Source organism: Spea bombifrons, chromosome 5 (assembly GCF_027358695.1).
Source record: "Spea bombifrons isolate aSpeBom1 chromosome 5, aSpeBom1.2.pri, whole genome shotgun sequence".
Taxonomy (NCBI): Eukaryota; Metazoa; Chordata; class Amphibia; order Anura; family Pelobatidae; genus Spea; species Spea bombifrons.
Genome location: NC_071091.1, coordinates 17,133,434 through 17,151,773, shown reverse-complemented (window position 1 = coordinate 17,151,773; position 18,340 = coordinate 17,133,434). Strand labels below are relative to the sequence as shown.

The 18,340-nt window shown below is 36.4% G+C and overlaps 1 protein-coding gene across 4 annotated transcripts in view; it reads right to left on the bottom strand.

The window, feature by feature from the left end:
• Positions 1 to 18,340, bottom strand: part of PPP1R9A (protein phosphatase 1 regulatory subunit 9A) — an 85,423-nt gene that overhangs the window by 9,503 nt on the left and 57,580 nt on the right. For all 4 annotated transcript variants that reach the window (XM_053468402.1, XM_053468403.1, XM_053468404.1 and 1 more), the window contains exons 6-11: positions 17,164 to 17,299; positions 14,276 to 14,428; positions 12,068 to 12,121; positions 9,137 to 9,366; positions 8,955 to 9,051; positions 8,695 to 8,866 (exon numbers count right to left, since the gene is read on the bottom strand). In XM_053468402.1, coding sequence (XP_053324377.1) covers positions 8,695 to 8,866; positions 8,955 to 9,051; positions 9,137 to 9,366; positions 12,068 to 12,121; positions 14,276 to 14,428; positions 17,164 to 17,299 — 842 coding nt within the window. The remainder of the gene's footprint in view (positions 1 to 8,694; positions 8,867 to 8,954; positions 9,052 to 9,136; positions 9,367 to 12,067; positions 12,122 to 14,275; positions 14,429 to 17,163; positions 17,300 to 18,340) is intronic.

The window sequence follows — 18,340 nt, the reverse complement described above, 5'->3', positions numbered from 1 at the left end:
CTGAATGTGAAGAATAGCTTCACTGGACCCAACATGACCAACAGACAACCTGGGAAGAAATATGTAAGCCTGTAAGAGATAAAGCTGAAAAAGAATGACCATTTCCAACAAGAAATGATAGCAGACTAAAAAAGCATAGTCCCCTAGGAATTAAGAGGTTAAATACTGCAGTAAGCAGAATGATAAAAACAAGCACCAAAGAAAGCAATGAAGGAACATATCCAAAGAGGCTAAACAAGACACCTCAAATGAGACCAGAGACTTAAGTGTTAATACAAAACCTAGAACAACAAACAAGATAAATGTTTGTCACAAAGAGACAGGAAAAATAAGCTAAAAAGGAGAAAAATATTAGAAAAATGCATACAGGATCTGTAGAAAAATCAAAAAGTCAACACCATACCTGGCACAATCCATTTTAGAAAGTGACATTTGACAGGCCTTGATGTCTCAGGGAAACATGCGTGTGGATGACAATGTTCACAAAATTGTTAGTGATTTACCACTGACATTGTTACCCATTTTCATGTTTCAGTTTTTGAATAACCAATAAAAATAAAAGTACAAAAATAACACCTCGGGAATGTTTCTAATACATATTACTTTCAAGATGAGATAAAGATGGTGTCAGAAAGATACTGATGGACCATTGCTAGAAGAAATGGGATGCCATTCAATGGACCAACATTAGGAAAACATCAGCCTAATTATCTATAAGGGCATGCCAAAGAATGCTACAACTAACACACAATGGTGTTAACCTCACAGGCCATGTATGGAATGGATATATGATAAGTAAATATAAAAATTCTACAAATATATAATCAGTTGTTTAACGACTTTGACTGTTAACCAATGGAAAAACTGGAACATACTGGAGGACACAGGAGTCCCTAAACATCATATTTATCTTATGAAAGTATATCCAAATCGAGAGAAACTTCATCATCATGTCACGTGTATATTTTATCACAATATGTATTGAACTGTTATGACGTCTAAATTTTGAGGGAAGTGGGGCTATTACGACGACATCATCATATGAATGTGAATAAGCTGATGAACCGAAAAAAATACACAGGATCTACAAAGGACTTTAAGAAAACAAGGGTTATTAACATCTTAAATTCTTGGCTCTGTGAGCTATAAAACTGAATGCTCCACATATGAAGCCATCTATTGGACAAATCACAAAGGATCGGTAGACACAAAAGACTGAACGTAACAAAAAAAATACAATTTTCTGCAAATCTACTATATACATTACTAAAAGTCCAAAGAGATGCCATTTATATGCGGTTATTCTGGTATGTCCGCTGTGAGCTTTTGCCTGTTGTCTGCTAATAGACAGCAGCAGGTGGCAAAGTCCAAACGTATCATTTTTAGATTACGGCCTACTTAATTAACTCAGGTTGCACGTCCAGCTGAAAACTGTGCTATAATGTAATTGTGTGTGAATTGTTTGCTTTGCATTGATAATGCATTGTTCTCAGTCCCATAACGCACTGTGCATGATTATTAAGGGTAATAAATTAGTGTAATTATTCTGCTACTACATGCAGCTAATATTTTGCCAGTTATTCTGCATATTTGTAAATGTTGTGAACATCTGAGATGCAAGCTAATGTAATAATTATGTTGACTAAATTCATGGATTAATCCAACGATGGTATGAAGAGGGTCTGTAAATTGCATACACGTTGGTTGCCGAGCATAATTGTATCACATAAAAGTTTTAGCAAAAATAACATTTTAGCAACACTAAAAAGATTAGTTCTGTGGCAAAGTTCTGAAGATGTGGTCTTTACTATAGAAACCAATGGGATCTTCTTCTTGATTGTTCCACGTTTAACAATTAGCACCGCAATTGATAAGTATAAATAGAATTCATTACTTTAAATAGAAATACTTATGTAACCGTCCTAATAAATATATCTCTTCAACAGACGAATCAACATAAGTAGAGTTTTGTTATTCTCAGCCTATGAGCTCATGTGATACTTAGTTATATAACGCTTTGGAGTGTTTGGCTGGGGAAAGGACCACACAGAACTCTATTCCAAACCACGATAATGGGGTTTGGTGAACGTCTCCTACGATTCAAGGATCTAGATCCAACAGAATATATTTAAAAATCACTGGGGTCATTTTGTGATTGCAATTATGGTCTTGTCATCTAGTAAGTCAGTAGTCAACTACAGAATTTAAATAGTCATTTTTATCGCTAATTATTAAACATAAACATATGTTAAAGAATATTGTTTTGTTAGGAGTCTTCTGCACTCTTCCAAGCCTTGGGAGATGGCTTCTTTCTAAGATCTAACACCACAATGCTTTTTGGACATACTGTCACCAATATAAATATATTGTTGGTCAAATCTTCTTCAAAGATAACAATAACAAACAATTTGGTAAAAAAAATATTTGAAACCTTTCATGTAGACCACTCTCTTTATAGCTTTTGAACACCGCATCTATCAGATTTTCCATATTCCATATACCTGCCATAGTTACTACATGTCACCATGGAATTGTGGATTTTTGTTTGGCATTGGGATATTTTTATCTGAATTCCTCTACATTTTTCTGTTCTTTGAATAATTTAAATGTTGATTTAATGTTGATTTAAGCAAGGTACTTGAAGAAAGCCTGCGGGTCTTACCTGCTCTTGCTTGAAGAAGCTGGTGGACATGAACTACTATATCAGTCAAGATCTCAAATTTGTCATAATGACCACCATTGAATCCTTTAACATGTCTTTGGTATTGTTTGTTGACCCATCAGATGAGGCTGAACTTTGACAAAAAATCCAGATTTTATTAAAAACTAAAATTACAATAAATGATGAAATTGCTTGATGGGAAAATCTGAAAAAATATTAAATGGGATGCACAATGCTTATGAGCTGTGTTATGAGTGATCCCTATTTAATGAAAATGAGTTCACTCATCCTTCTTTCATAATCACTCTTGAATGGGTGTGACTGCTTGATTCGGTATGGAATCAAAGAGCCGTGAGGACGCTCATTTTTTTTTTTAAATAACTTTATTGGAAACCGTATGTTCAGAGGATGGCCATTTGGAGGACAAATTGCTTTCAAAATAAGTTGAAATAACTATGCCACACTGTTAAGAAACTAAACTGAAAATCACCTTATATTTCTATCGCTTTGCATTTATGCGTTTAGACAGGAAGATGTTTTATGATGTCATGTTCTTAATGCCACATTTGAAAAGTATTTAGTCTGGATTCAAAGCTGGAGATTAATCTATAACAAGTAATTAAATCACAATATTTTGCATAGTTTGCAATGGAAAAAAATGAGATAAAATCGGGCCATAAGTGAGATAAAATGGTTCGCTGATTCTTTATCCCATCTTTTTTTTTTCCATTGCAACTTGAACCCAGCCCATTATTCTTAACTCTTCTCAGTTTCATTTTATGGTTTATTACAATTTCTTTTACATATATATATACAGAAATTAGCTTGTGTGTAGCTATTGTTTGGTTTTGCTTTATACAACTTGCGGCATCCCCTGGCTCAGTAATACAAAACATTTAAAATCATGCAAGTAGTTTACACAAATTTTAGACACAGATCACATAAGCGAACAGGGAAGTTCGGAAAGTTTGTACCAAGAACAGCAAATGGGTTTAAGGATGAGCGGGAAGAAAGCCTGTAAAAGGAACAAATACAGGCTGTATCCTCCCGTACATAATGAATCTGGTGATCAGTACAAACATACAAAAGCCATTATGTTAGGAATGAGACTTGGACTGCAAGGGAAGAGCCATATTTACAAAGCAGGTAACTGAAACTGTGTGACTATTTCTTGGGTTGCCTACTCAATATTCATAAATACTTGTCCTACCGTATTACCGTATTTGCTCGATTATAAGACGAGGTTTTTTCCAGAGCAAATGCTCTGAAAAATACCCCTCGTCTTATAATCGGGGTCGTCTTCTCAGACCCCCCAAAAAATGTCTGCTGCGGCCATGCTGCTTACCGGTCGCGAGCAGCGTCTCTTCTGTTAGAAGCAGGAGGACAGGAAGCTTGCAGCGTCCTCACAGAGCTCTATCTCCCTCTCCCCCTCCCTCCTCTGGGGGCGGGGCCAGAGAAGTTGCTCTACAGCCGGTCCCCTGCAGAAGTCTTCGAGTGAGAGATCTGCAGTTCAGGTAAGGGGGTGGGGGAGGGTTTTTGGGTAAGTATGTGTGATTAATGTGTGTTTAATGTGTGAAGTATGTGTGATTAATGGAATGAATGAGTATTTAAATGTGTTTGTGTGTGATAGCATGGATGTGTAAGGGGAGTGGGGGTTGTAGCATGGCATAGGGAGGCTGTAATCCCACTACTATCATCCCCAGGTTCCAGCATGTACTGGCTGCCTTGGCTTGATAGGAGTGTGATTGCTGTTAGCAGTTTGATATATATATATATATATATATATATATATATCAAACTGCTAACAGCAATCACACTCCTATCAAGCCAAGGCAGCCAGTACATGCTGGGTTAAAAGGCATATCATGGGGCTGAGTGGCATATAGGGGGTTAAAATGCATTTCTGGACCTCCAGAAATGCATTTTAACCCCCTATATGCCACTCAGCCCCATGATATGCCTATATACCTCCAGAAATGCATTTTAACCCCCTATATGCCACTCAGCCCCATGATATGCCTTTTAACCCCCTATATGCCAGAGTGGCATATAGGGGTATAAGGCATATCATGGGGCAGAGTGGCAAATAGGGGGGTATAAAGCATTTCTGGGGGCAGAGTGGCATAACTGGGGGGGGGCAGGTTGGCAAATAAAAGGAAATTTAAAAAATATATTTTTCTCAATCATAGCTTTTATTAAACATGAAAAAATAATTTACATGAATTAATATTTACTGGTAAAACTTTTTTCCTATAGGGTCGTCTTATATTCAGGCTTTTTGTTTTTTTCCTAAATTAATATTTTGATTTTGGGGGGTCGTCTTATAATCGGGGTCGTCTTATAATCGAGCAAATACGGTAATTAACAGCAATGAACTAATTACAAATATAAAACGTGTATGAAAAAATGCATATTATGTGTATTAAAAATATTTCATGACAATATGTAAGGGTTATTCTAACTGGAGGTTAAGTAAGGAAGACATTTCTAGGATAAATCACAAATTTAAGTTGATAGACCAGTTTGTTTTTAATCTTAACTATGCTTTCGTCAAGATCAGCCGCCTAATCTAGTCTCATAGACCAGGAAGGTTTGAGAAGTTAAGGGAGCTGCATTGGCCCATGTGAGTTCATAGCTGGCTCAGTTTTGCATTCATTAAGTTCTATGTAACAAGAATAAAAAAAATGAAAACAAGGTATCGAGCCAGTTATGTTCTAGCGGGGCAACCGTTATATATCCCATTATATATATGTAGACACAATAATACCGGGAGTCTATACTGTTCTTTTAGCTTTATATAGAATATAGTTCGTGTACATGATAACTTTTGGCAGCGTTTCATTACCATATTGTTTTGAGAGTTAGTATTTGAATAAAGTAAAGGAATGATGGGATAATATACACTATAGTATGTCTTAACAAGGTTACAAAATAACAACTAAAATATCTGCATATTTCAGAATTTCCTTTTATGCATTGCATATTTACTTTGTTAGATTTTATTGTTGATATCGTTTTTGATATAGTTTCTCACTAATGTGTAGCAGAAAAAATGTCATTGTGTACCTACCAGCCGTTGCCATTGGATGTATAGATATATTCAAACTCTAACACCATCTTTTACTTGGAATATGTTTTACCTTAATTCCAGCAGCGTCTTATGGATACTGTTTGGTAATTTCAGATCACAACTTGTTGGACCAGGCTGCTATTTGTGTGATACTAAGTGTAAACACAGTATGTTAAAAATCAACTTTTCACTATTTGTCTTAATAAATATACTTAAAAGTTTCTTTGATTTGCTGAAATTTTGAATTTTAAATACAAACCTTTTTCCAGAAATAATTATTTAAGTATGCAAAATATTCCTTTGCTCATATTTCAGGGAATATTCAGGGAATGCTTAACTGTCATGTGATACATAAACATGCAATATTTCTTGTCATTGAAACAGTAATGAGCTTCTTAATATGCCCTTTGTTGTTTTATGCGATTAAACCATCAAATAAAGTTTATTGATATAACATACTTAAAAATAAAATACTTTTAGTTTTACTCACATATAATCAAAAATGTTTTGATACCTATTTGAAAAAAAAACCCTTTTTTGTACACTTTAATAATTTTTTTTTTAAATTTGTATATATTTTGTTTATACTTTTTGTCTTAGCGAATATTGTAATTGATATTTCACTATCTCTTACCAATCATAAATTTAAAATGATTAATTTTCTGTACTTAGTGTATTGGTGGACCTTACGTTTTATAGTACGATCTGAGTGACAAAAATGTATGATTTTCTTGTAAAAATTTATGATTTTTGAAAATTAACATTTCTGAAATATTTTGTGAAGTATAAGCCATTTTCTAGAAAATAATTTTTCGTCTACAATCCGAAAGTTCCGGCGAGGTCATTAATATTTATTTTATATTTTTTTTATTGTATTTTCTTTGAACTCATATGATAAAATAAAATTTTTATTTTTGGCTTAAAATATGATCTTGCTACCATCAGTCTTAAAAAATTTAGAAAATTCTAATTCCAAAGACTTTCAACGTTTCAAAAATATTCAAATTCACGTGCAGCCAACTTCATTGTTTACAAATTCCATATATAAAAATCAACATTTTGACCAGACAAATGAAGTGAAATAAAGTTGTGTATTAATAATAATAATAATAATAATAATAACTAAAAGTAGTGTCTGAGTGAAACAGCACTTTTTAAATTGGGGGAATATCAGAAAAGTATAAATTTCAAGTAATCAGACTACAACTAAATTAAAACCAATATACAATTAAAGGGATAAACTTGGTCGACCAGGAACAATCATGGTTCATATGCTCTAAAGTGAGGTTATAATAATTACACCTGACCAGGTTGACTTCACTGAACCCTGATATCATCCAACTCCAACAACATGAGAGTCTGTAGAGCAGACGTTAGGTATAGAGGTCAAAAAAGGGTCAGGCTAGGCATGTACACCAAGGTCACTAAGCACATTATAAACCGTCATATGAAATGGGATTGGCTGCTCCAAAGTGGTAGTTAAACGGATTTCATTGAGTTTGACCTCAGTCTATCAAACTTGGCAAAGGTTGACTCAACAGAAAGTTGTCACAGAATATACCAATGGCACAGAGTCCTCAACTTACAAGCCACATATACATTGGATAACTACCAGAAAAAATAAAAAGCTATTATCTACAGTAGGGAAGACCTATCTGAAAGTAGAGCAACAAAACCGGATAACTACAGATAACCTAGATTCATAAAGGAGATTTTGTTGCATGGCACAGTTTCATTCATCAACATAATGATTACAGGAATATGTCAATCAAACAGATGTGCTCGGCCAGATAACAGCTGCAGGTTACAGACTGTGTAGGAAAATACAAAGTACAATAGAGTGTATTTTTGATAAATTTCAGTCAATTGGAAAGCAATGTCAAATTCTGTTACAAATACTAATGTGCAACAGACATGGCTGTCTTTTTCTACATTTCAGGATCCATATTTACAAAGCAAGAAACTAAAGACCCTGCTAAGTTTGGATGGCCGAAGACAAAGTATTTAATCAAAGTAGAATATGAGCCCATAGGACGTCAACAGCCATGTTATACTTTACTAAAAGCCAGTAAATACCAAGCAGACGAATCATTCCATGGGCAAAAAGCCACTTGATGTGAACCTGTCCTCCAAATGAATCACAGATCCTTTCGTTGAGCTCCACTTCAAATATACATTTAGTATTTTTATTGCTTGTAAGTAATGAAAAGTAGCGTGCCTCAATGTAGATGGCGCACGCAATCTAGTGCAATGCATTGTGGGATTATGCGTGGTGCACAAGTATGTGTACCGCAACCTTTTCGCATAATGGAAATTTACAGATCCAAGTATTGAGGTTTTATCAAAAACACTGAGATTTGAGTATCATTTCATCCATGCATTCACTAGTAATTTGGATAAGAATGTATAAAGTGACATTTATACAAATGGATACTTCATTACTGGCATTTAGGGTGTGTAATTGTCTTACTTTGTCTAAGATTGTTACGTCTAATTAAAAAACAACAACCTAACAATCTCAGCTCCAAGAATCTAGCACTCATTGAGAGAATGTTTTTTTTTCCCTGCAGAACCAGCCTGAATGTGAAATGTCGTATTCCATCTGCGTTTCCACCTCAGTCTATAACTTTTGAAATAATCCAAAATGAATCACACTTTCATTGTCAAATCCTGCATTGGTTATTTATATTTTCTGTTTATTAGTTTTACAATAAAAGACAAAACACAAAACATATTTTCCAGACCCTTTCTGTTTGGCTTGTAATAAAATGTTCCAACGCCTCAATCCCCTTATTAACAGATAAAACAAATACAGCGATGATGTCTGTGTATAACCACATAACGATACAGCAGTTGCCTTTAACACAGAGCTCATTACATGCATAATGCATATTTTTGGGAGGTTCATGGGTTTTTGTTTCTTAATTCAATTGCTTACAGATTTTTCAATGTTTTAACACACCTTCCTTTAAGCCATCCGAGCTCAGCTCTTGTTGTTCATCCAAGTTCTCAGCTGAAACCCCACTTGAATCTTCTCCAAGGGATGTCCTGCTTTCAAAAATGTTGTTGTTATTGTTAACTTGACTTCCATTTTGCTTGAGAAGCCTAAATACTTCTGCCTCGAGGTCCCTAATCTAGAAAGATCGTAACAAGCAAAACATTATACAGAGCCGTGCGCTACGTTTCATGTTTTGTAATATGATTTTGTAAATTTATGCTCACACGAGACTGCAGGTTCTGAACTTCTGCGAGATGAAGCTTCTCCATGTCTTCGATTTTTTTCTTTTCGGCTTCTTGACGTTTCATAAAGTCCACCTCCCTATAATCAACAAATTGGTATTCGCACACATCAACAAACGTATAATAAAGAAAAAAACGTTCCCAAAACAATCAAAACAACTTACTTCTGCTGAAAATCCTTGATCAACTTCTTTGCTTTGTTGTATTTTTTCTCCAGGGCCTGGTACTGACTTTGCGTCTCCTTGAGGTGCTCGTTCACAGTATGGCACAAGGTTTGGGCTTCGATCCAGTAGCTTTCCAACTTCATCATCCTATCCTTGTTCTCTTCAATGTTTTGTTGAAGTTGTGTCTTTTCCAGCTCCCACCTCACTTTTTCATTTTCTGCAGCTTGCAACTGTTTTTTGTGGGGGGAGAGAAAAATAATTGGAGAATGGATTGGATACGATTAGTGTTTTCTTTCTGAGATCCAAGTTATCATGTATCCCATGAGTTAAGTCGAGACCCCAGTGAAAGTACAAGGATCTCAATACAGGGGAACTATGGCTAAATAATGCCTTTTAGCCCAGCGGAAAACAAAACAGGTTCATTGGTAACGATGGTACCATTCAACAGTTTTATCCATGGTAAATATTATATTTAAAATGTATAATTAAAATCCATTGTACAGCACTCCAGAATATGATGGTGTTTTATAAATCAATAAATAATAATAATAATTAAAACTCAAATTTAAAATGTTTCTTATTTTCTCAAGTAAAAATATTAATAATATATTTATATTTATATATATATATATACCAGTATATATATATATATATATATATATATATATATATATATATATATACACACACATTTATGGCTTAACTGAGCTGCATTAGAGTGCACGCTTTTAAGACAAAAGCCATTCTCTTTTATTTAGGCATTTTATACAGTCCTAACTGATATAACTCATTGAAATATGCATACATGGGTATAAATGATGCAGATAATGCATTAAGATGGCAAATTTAAGTACTTTGTGGTTTCAGTTGGTTATATCAGCATTCTGAGATCTGTATGAAGTGTTTATGCGTTTCGAGATGCTTTGTTCTGGATATACAACAGCGCCATCATGTGTTCACTCATTCACAACACGTACCCATTTTTTACATGAATTAGTTGCTATGGTGATAAAAATGTTGATCATCTAATACAGTAGTACAGGTGAAATGAAACACTATTTACAATCATGTTTAGGTACTCATTCCATTAGAAGCCGAAAGATTTTGCACTCTAGCCATCAAATGCACTTTAATGAAAAAAGCTAGAGGTCCCATAGTGTCTCCTTAGAAATGAAGGGATTCTGCATATACCACCATCTGCATTTGCCCCTTTCTCTGCCCCCAGCAATTTTCCATCCACGAGGTGAAACATTGGATTGGAGGAGGTAGAGGTGGATGCAAGCAGGGAATTCCGTGGGCCACTTGCCCATGTCTCTCCACCAGGTCAATAGATGCCGGCTCTTCCCTATGGTCAACTCTTCCATGACTACTTCCGATTTAGACAATATATGCCCCCTTTAGCTCCTAGGGTTTGCTATTTTAAGGTATTTCTCTCTACTAGCCATTCCCTGTGCTAAAAATACTGTTAATATAGATGTACATTGTCTTTACTATTATTTAACATTAATATATATATATATATATATATATATATATATATATATATATATATAACATACTAATCCTTAGGAACATACCAAAAAGAGATGCTCTAAATGAGCCACGGTGTGGACAAGCACTGCTAATTTCTAACACTAATGAAGCCAAGCACATGATTAAAATTATTTACAAACTGCAGATATAGTCATATACCATGCAATAACATGTAGGTTTCCCCAGTTTAGCTTCTGAAAGACAAGCCTTATAGAAGCTCTGGTCAAATTTAGAGAACCATGCAATAAGAGGCATAGTACTCCTGCTTGTGTTTTGGAATTGAAGTTGTATATGAATAGGAGGCCAGAAAATAACATAACTGGTCTGTTAATAGTTAAGTGACATAAACTGAAGTCTCTTCACATATTGACATCCAAGGTTACTGGGCAACATCTCCACCAGACAATATCATGGGTTCTATCCAATTCGGGAATAGACAACCTTTGGTTCAGCAGCTACTACTGAGCATCATGGCGGCTCTTCTCTATGTGCTCAGTTTGGTCTGGATAGGCAGTGGACTTCTGATGGCCATCTATTCCTGTCCAATGTCCTGTTAGGCAGCCATTGAGACGTGTTAACTGGCGTATTGGCCCTTTTGCTGCGAGAATTTGTTTTTGAGTGAGAATGACTTCATACTGTCATGACTGTGGTCTGAGTGTGATGTGACATCACAACACGTCTCTTCATGTGGCAGGACAGAATATTTGTAAGCATGCAATGGCTGGTCATTCTTAACTCTGTTTTAAAAATCTACAACAATTTAACTCAGAGATACAGGACTAGACTGCTATATGACAACACCCATGAGGATCTTCCATGCAAATCTGTGCCAAGATGATGGGGTAAATATATTGTGTCTGTTGCAAAATAAGTAAAGTAGTTGGTTCCTTCCTCTCTGACTATGTGACAGTCTAATTGAGATTTTATTTCTATATCTTTCATATCTGTGGTTATCTGGAAAAGAAGTCAACCCGGGAAAGACTGACTTTATATTGCATGGGACATTATTAACATTAATAATGAGTGAAGCCAGTATTTGTGGATTGTTTCTACTACATTATTTCTAAAGTACTGATACAGCGTATCACAAATGGAACTATTTTCTACAAAGGACTAGATCGCTGTTCTAGGACTCCCTTCAACCTCAGTCAAAATGCATGTTTTGTTCCAAAATAGTTTGTTGAATCTCAATATTAATGAATCCATCTAATGGGTTGTGAACGTTACTCTCAGCATAGCATACATGTTCAGCATGGCCAGTATTAGCCCTACAGACCTTCTGCTGAAGGCTAGCGCAGCATGCTGGCAGGCCATCCAACCATTTCTTTAAAGCATTTGCTACTCGTTGCTTTGCAGGTGTTGCGTGCCGACGAGAATAGAAATATATCGCTCCCTTACCTTAGTCTTTAGCTTCTGGATCTCGGCTTCCGTGACCGCATGCTTTATCTGTAACTGTAAAAAAAATAAAAACACAGAATGAGCAACAGAGCCTCAGTGTTTTCGCAGGCTGCGCCGCTAGCTTAGCATACAGTATTTTATAGCCGAGGGCCCGAGGAAAATGCTGCAGTGCAGTAGGTCGTAAATTAAAATGTCTCGCTGGAGAGAAGAAGAAGAAAAAAATAGACTTCTCGCTGTTCAATTAAGGATGAGAGCGCCGCTTTGCAGTGACAATTTCTATTTTAACATGAAAATATTGAGTGACACCCATCTGATAAGAAAACACAATAGTGTAAACATCCCTCGTCTTCCCTCGCTAGCCGGGGTGAGTCATTCCCTCGTTATATAACAGGCACGCTGCTCGGAGTTAACGGTTTGCTTGCCGTAAGCATTGCTGGGTTAAGGCGACAATTTAACAGCAGACGGGATGGGGCCGGGGAGCAGAAAATTAACATTCTGCCAGGTGAAGCTGATAACCCCCCCCCCCGAACCATTGGTGGGATGCAGCTCCTATCACCTTCAGCCAGTTGGACATCAGCACATTGCCTAACACCAAATAATAAATGGCATGGGACAGATGTAAGGCTCTCCTGAACATAAGACAAGACTGTGTAGGGGTTAAGGTTTTAGATCTGCATAAACAGGGGAATATTGAAAAAAATCCAAAATGAAATAACAATCTAATCAATACAGCGCTATAAGTGGAAGTAGGACATTATGATTCAAGGTTGCGCATACATTTGTTCTACAGCACTCTTTATTTTTCAAGGAAGCAACCCCAGTAATTTATACACCATGTGCTGTCTGAAAGATCTGGATAATTATAGTATTTATATGTACTTTTGTATTTAACAATACCCAGAAACAGCGAGGGAACGATTTCACGGATAATCTAGCAGTGTGGGAATTTCTTGCAAACCTCTTTAGGTATTTGAATGATTTGACTTTGAATAAACATTGCTTGGTACTAATACTTGGTGCAATAGAATCCATACAGAAGTGACTAATGGGGAAAAAATATATATATTATTTTTAAGCTTAACACCATCCATGCCGCAGGACAGAAATGGAGGTGGGTTACAGTATGGGGTCTGTGTCCCACCAAAGGGATCGGGCAGGGGTTGGGGTGCAAGGATATCCTCAAAGAGTTTTCTACTGGGAAAGGGATAGGGGTGAGGGGGAATCATGGATAGGAGTCCAATTGTCATATAGGGGGTATATATAGCAATCTAACCTGCTTAGCTTTATTCTATCACCCCCTTACAAAACTTAGTCGTATACACTCGCAAATAACTTGCATAATAGCGAACCAGTTGTTTTACGATTGTTAGCATGCAACCTCCGTCGAGTTAACTCTTATCTTGACTGACTACTGGATTTTTTAATTAATAGACCCAAATCCTAAGATTTCCCACAGCATATCCACAATTGGACAGATGGAGTTGGCTCTTGAGGTGCTGATTTTACCACCACAACGTATGATTGCAACAACTACAGTAAAAGCAAGTAAGCATTTCCCAATAAAAAAAAAAACTGTTCTCGTAAAAACACATCAAGGAACTTGTTAAAAACTCTATGTCTGAAAATCGCAAAAACAAAAAATTTGAACAAAAATTCAGGATGCCTGAGAGGGTCACAAAGTATGCAGGCATGCCAGACTAGTTTCTAATGTGTAATTACGTGGGCTGATCATGTTTTGTCTCCATCAATGGAAGAAAATCCCTTTGTACCACAAGCACATCATCGAAGCCAAGTACCGAGGTGTACAACATCCAATTGACCTTCCTCTACAGAAGCTCTTAACATGTGTCTTTTGTCCTGCTGTACACTGGCTCCAGGAATGTACCTAACCTCTCTAATGCCAGCTCGGTCAAGTCCTAGGTCATCCATTTTAAGGAGAACCCCTATTACATCCACCACCTTCTGACCTGCTTCCGGAAGTGAGTCTTCAACCACACTTAGCTCAGAACTCTCATTATTACAATCCGGATCAAAAAGTGCAAAAATTATAATGAAGGCATTACAGGCAAATGTTGTAAAGGAATTCAAGAAAGCTTGGGATGTGCACAAAGCTATCCGAGGGGATAAATAAGAAACCAGTATTTCTATAAAGACAGAATAGATGTGACATTTGGTTCTTTTCTGCTTTGATTCTATGATTACCCGTACCTCTTTGAATTTATGAGCTAGCTTTGTCGCATCCAAATCTGAGGAAAACATTTCATCATTTTCAGGGAGTTCAAAAACCTCTATCGCCATCTCCCTGCCTGGAATAACAGGGCCCACATCTTCTTCTTCCTCATCGGTAGCATATTCTCCTGTCTGGAAAGTAAAAGAAATAAACATTATGTCTTCCAAAGATGCTTCTCGGTCAATCTAAAACATATTGGATCAGAAACCAAAAGGTTGGACGCTGTACTGGCAGACGTTTTGTATGTTTATGTTGCCAAAATAAAACCTACGCTGTGTTCGGCTTCATAAAATGTATTTAAAAATCAATTTGTTACTTCTTTTTCACCCGGCATACATGGCATCTATGGACCTTAACATGTCTATTTTCAACACAAATGCACAAAAGAAATACTTTTTTCTACTAATTTATGACTTTATTTTTTCTTCCTTTTTATAGAGCTCAAGTCTGCTTTATTCTATAAAGACATTTGCTGAATATTTGCCCGGGGGGCTCAGTAGCCCCTAGTTCTCTAATCATTAATGTATAAAGTATTAAAGTCAATCTATCAAGCAGTTGAGACATAACAGACTGTTAGCTTTTTGGTATTTAATTTTCAATACAACATTGATCGGCGTGCCATGCAGAAGCACCTGTTTAATTAAAATGCAAGGCAGCTCTGCTACCTAATTTGATTATCTGCTCTAAGTAATATTTATATAACTAAAACACTCCAGAGATTTGATGACTTTTTGAGTAAGCCCATACAGCTGAGTCAAGACCCTGTTGATTTAAAAAAGTCAACCTTCCCAATGAAGCCTACAGAGAGGATAATAGAAAAGTCAAAATGTGGCAATGGATGATTTAAAAGTAGTTTACTTGCATAGCACCATAAAACACTGGGGTCTATTCACTAAACTCGCTGGAAAACCACTCACAACTCACCTACACTCACCTGCAGGAGAGTCAAATGTATGTTAGGTGAAAAAGCAAGCAGCTCGTAGATTTATTAACCATTATTTTATCCCCCAAGGTGAATTGCATGTAAGCCACAAACATATTATAAACAAATAATATAAATATAAGAAAAAAATAATATTCTTTTAAAAATGAAATGGGGGTCCCTAGGGTGGGGTTACTTTTTTTGTGTTTTTTCCTTCTTTTGTCTTTTTTTTGGATCACACATTTCCTTGGGTGTTACATAAGGATTAATGGCTTTACTGATAATCCCTGGATAAGCCCCAAAAAGGATTGTGCACCCTTTTATTTTCACAGGGCAAGGATGGGAGAGGGAAAAAGACAGGATGGGATCCATGCCTCTCCAAATGTTTTTTTAGCCCACTCACCTCGGTGGGCAAGGGAGGACATAGGTACCCCAAAGGGCATATATATTAACTCTCTATAACACTCCAAAATAACAGAGCTAAGGTAACTTCATATATTCAAACCCCACACCCATCCACTCATTAGGGCGAGGGGGAATACTTGCATGTTACAGCCACCTGATGAATTTGATTACCTTATACCCCGCTGTGCATGGAGAGGAGACCATTGCCCCCTGTTAATAGGGAATCCTGGGGACCCTTGTTCCATTTGTTAAAGTGCATTTATCTATTATTCAGGGAGTTGATGTTAAATTTCAGGAGAGGGCATGCAAGTTCAACTGGAACTCACAAAGCACCCAACAAACAACTTGCATTTTAGTGAATCTGCGAGTTGTTAACATGTGAGGGCATGCAACCTCAGTTGATCAGTTAACTCCTAAACTAACTGATCACTCGACTTTGTTGTGAATAAACCCACTTGAGATTTTAATTTTTATGTTAGGCACACTTACTTATGGTATGCTCATATTAATACTTTGAAAGATACCCACTTTCACAGTTTTTCACAGAGATCCATGGCATAATATGGCAAGCTAAGCAATATATAATCAATGTCCTGTCTTAAAGTTCTCCCCTATCTCCCCACTCCAACCTTGCAAAAGCTACCTTGATTTATCAACCACAATCAGCAATTTTCCGCTCACTAACATCGCCATGCATTATGAAGACGGAGAGAATAATGAGAAAAGCTTAATACTTTTCACTGTCATTTTAACTTGTTAGCGTTTCTAATAAGACAGAAATACTTTTGGTTCTTAAATAGATTAGCAATTTACAAAAACCTCTGGGGATTCTGTTACTAATCAGTGAATTGTCACAGACATCTGGCTGAGAAATTAACGGAACATTGAGACGTGACAAAGCATATTGTCTTTGTAAAATAAACCCAGTAAGACCATTTTTCTTGGGCGCCTTCACTCTACATCTTCTACAGTCATGATATTAGGTTAGACAAAGTGTTTCAAAGTTCCCGACAAGGACATCTGAGGTTTCATTTAACTTGCGTGCCCTTCAATGCATTCAACTGAAACTCGCAAAATATAACGTTGCGGTACTCACAAACAATTTGCATAAAACCTCTTACTGAATAGACTAATGTGTCATTTTTCAGATGACCTACAGACACACTGCATGGCTGTCTAGAAAGAAGGTGTATAACCATACACTAGACATAAATATTTGTATGCACTATTTTATGGAAGACCCCTAAAAGTCCAATATTTTATTTTTGACGAGATTGTTAACAATTGTAATACTTGTCAGAAAAGGCATAATCCTGGGCGGCAGCGTGGGCACAATGATTCATGCATATCCAATCTACTTGTCAATCCAAAATTATAGATGAGTGATGGCAGTACATGGACTCGCTTAGACTTGACTGTTTGACAGATGACTCTTCCATCTCATGATAACTTAAAAGCTAATGTATCAAAAAGGTTTTAAGCTGCATTCATGCTTTCAGCGCACACAGTAATAAGATGGAATTAAAAATATGTCAGTACCTCGTCGTCATCCGCATCATACTGAGCATAATGTTGTTCCATCATCTCTCTCTGGCGCCGCTCTTGTTCAAGAGTCTGACTTATTAGCTGGGCAACCTCACTAATCTGTCCTGGTTTTTCCCGTCCTATAATAAATCTGAAAAAAAAAAAACAGAACGGAAAATCAGTTATTAAGAGTTTTAATGTAAGTTGCCCAGTCGGTTCATGTACACGTTTGTGGGGATGTGTACAGTTACTAACATACATGTAGCAGATGAATACAATGCTATTTTATCTAAACCATTTATCTAAACCAAATGTATCTACATTTTTTGTGTTTCACATGAATATTTATGTATATGGGGAGAGAGATATGGAGATCACTTGACTGATATATTCTTAAATGAGATTACAGATTTTGTTAACCATTCGCCAAATGCTGATAGAACTTTTGAGACCAGTTGGCCTGGGACTACCACATCAGCTCCTTCTCTTTTATCCAATGTCCTTAACTTTTTGCTGGATGAACCATGTTGATAAAACGGCTAAAACCAGAAAGATGCGGAAAAAATGGACAGCAAACACAATTGTGAGTAATAAGCACATAGAAGAGTAACGTTTGCAAGCAGGTGTACAAAGATCAATCGGAAACGTGCTTCGTGTTTATGACTAGGGAAAACAAGCAGGTGCGTGCAACAGAAAATGCTGAGCTCATAAAAATGTGGTCATAGCTTGACCAACACCTGCCATGTCTACCTGACGTTGCATGTACGATGTAGTGCTAGGTTTTAATTTTGGGTAATGGGAGATAAGTTCAGAAACAAACTAATCTATCTGATTTGACAATTGCAGGCCCCAAACATGTTATTGATTCTGGATTCATAAGTAATCATTGTATGGAAGACATAAGTCAACCAGGAAAGGCAGCAGTGCTCTGCTTGGACCATTCCATATTTTATTCCAGGGCCTGATACCAGCTTAAACATGGTTAATCTCATTAATATGGATAAATGAGATAACTAATAATAATAATTAATAACTGGATGTGAGAGAAACAATATTTTTACTACACTGAAATTTTTGAAGGAATATAACAATGTATAAGTGACATTGAGGAGGTATTCACAAAAAAAGGATGGTTTTTCCAACAGATGTGGTAGGTAACAAAAAGAACACTCAAACATGGATAAAAAATATA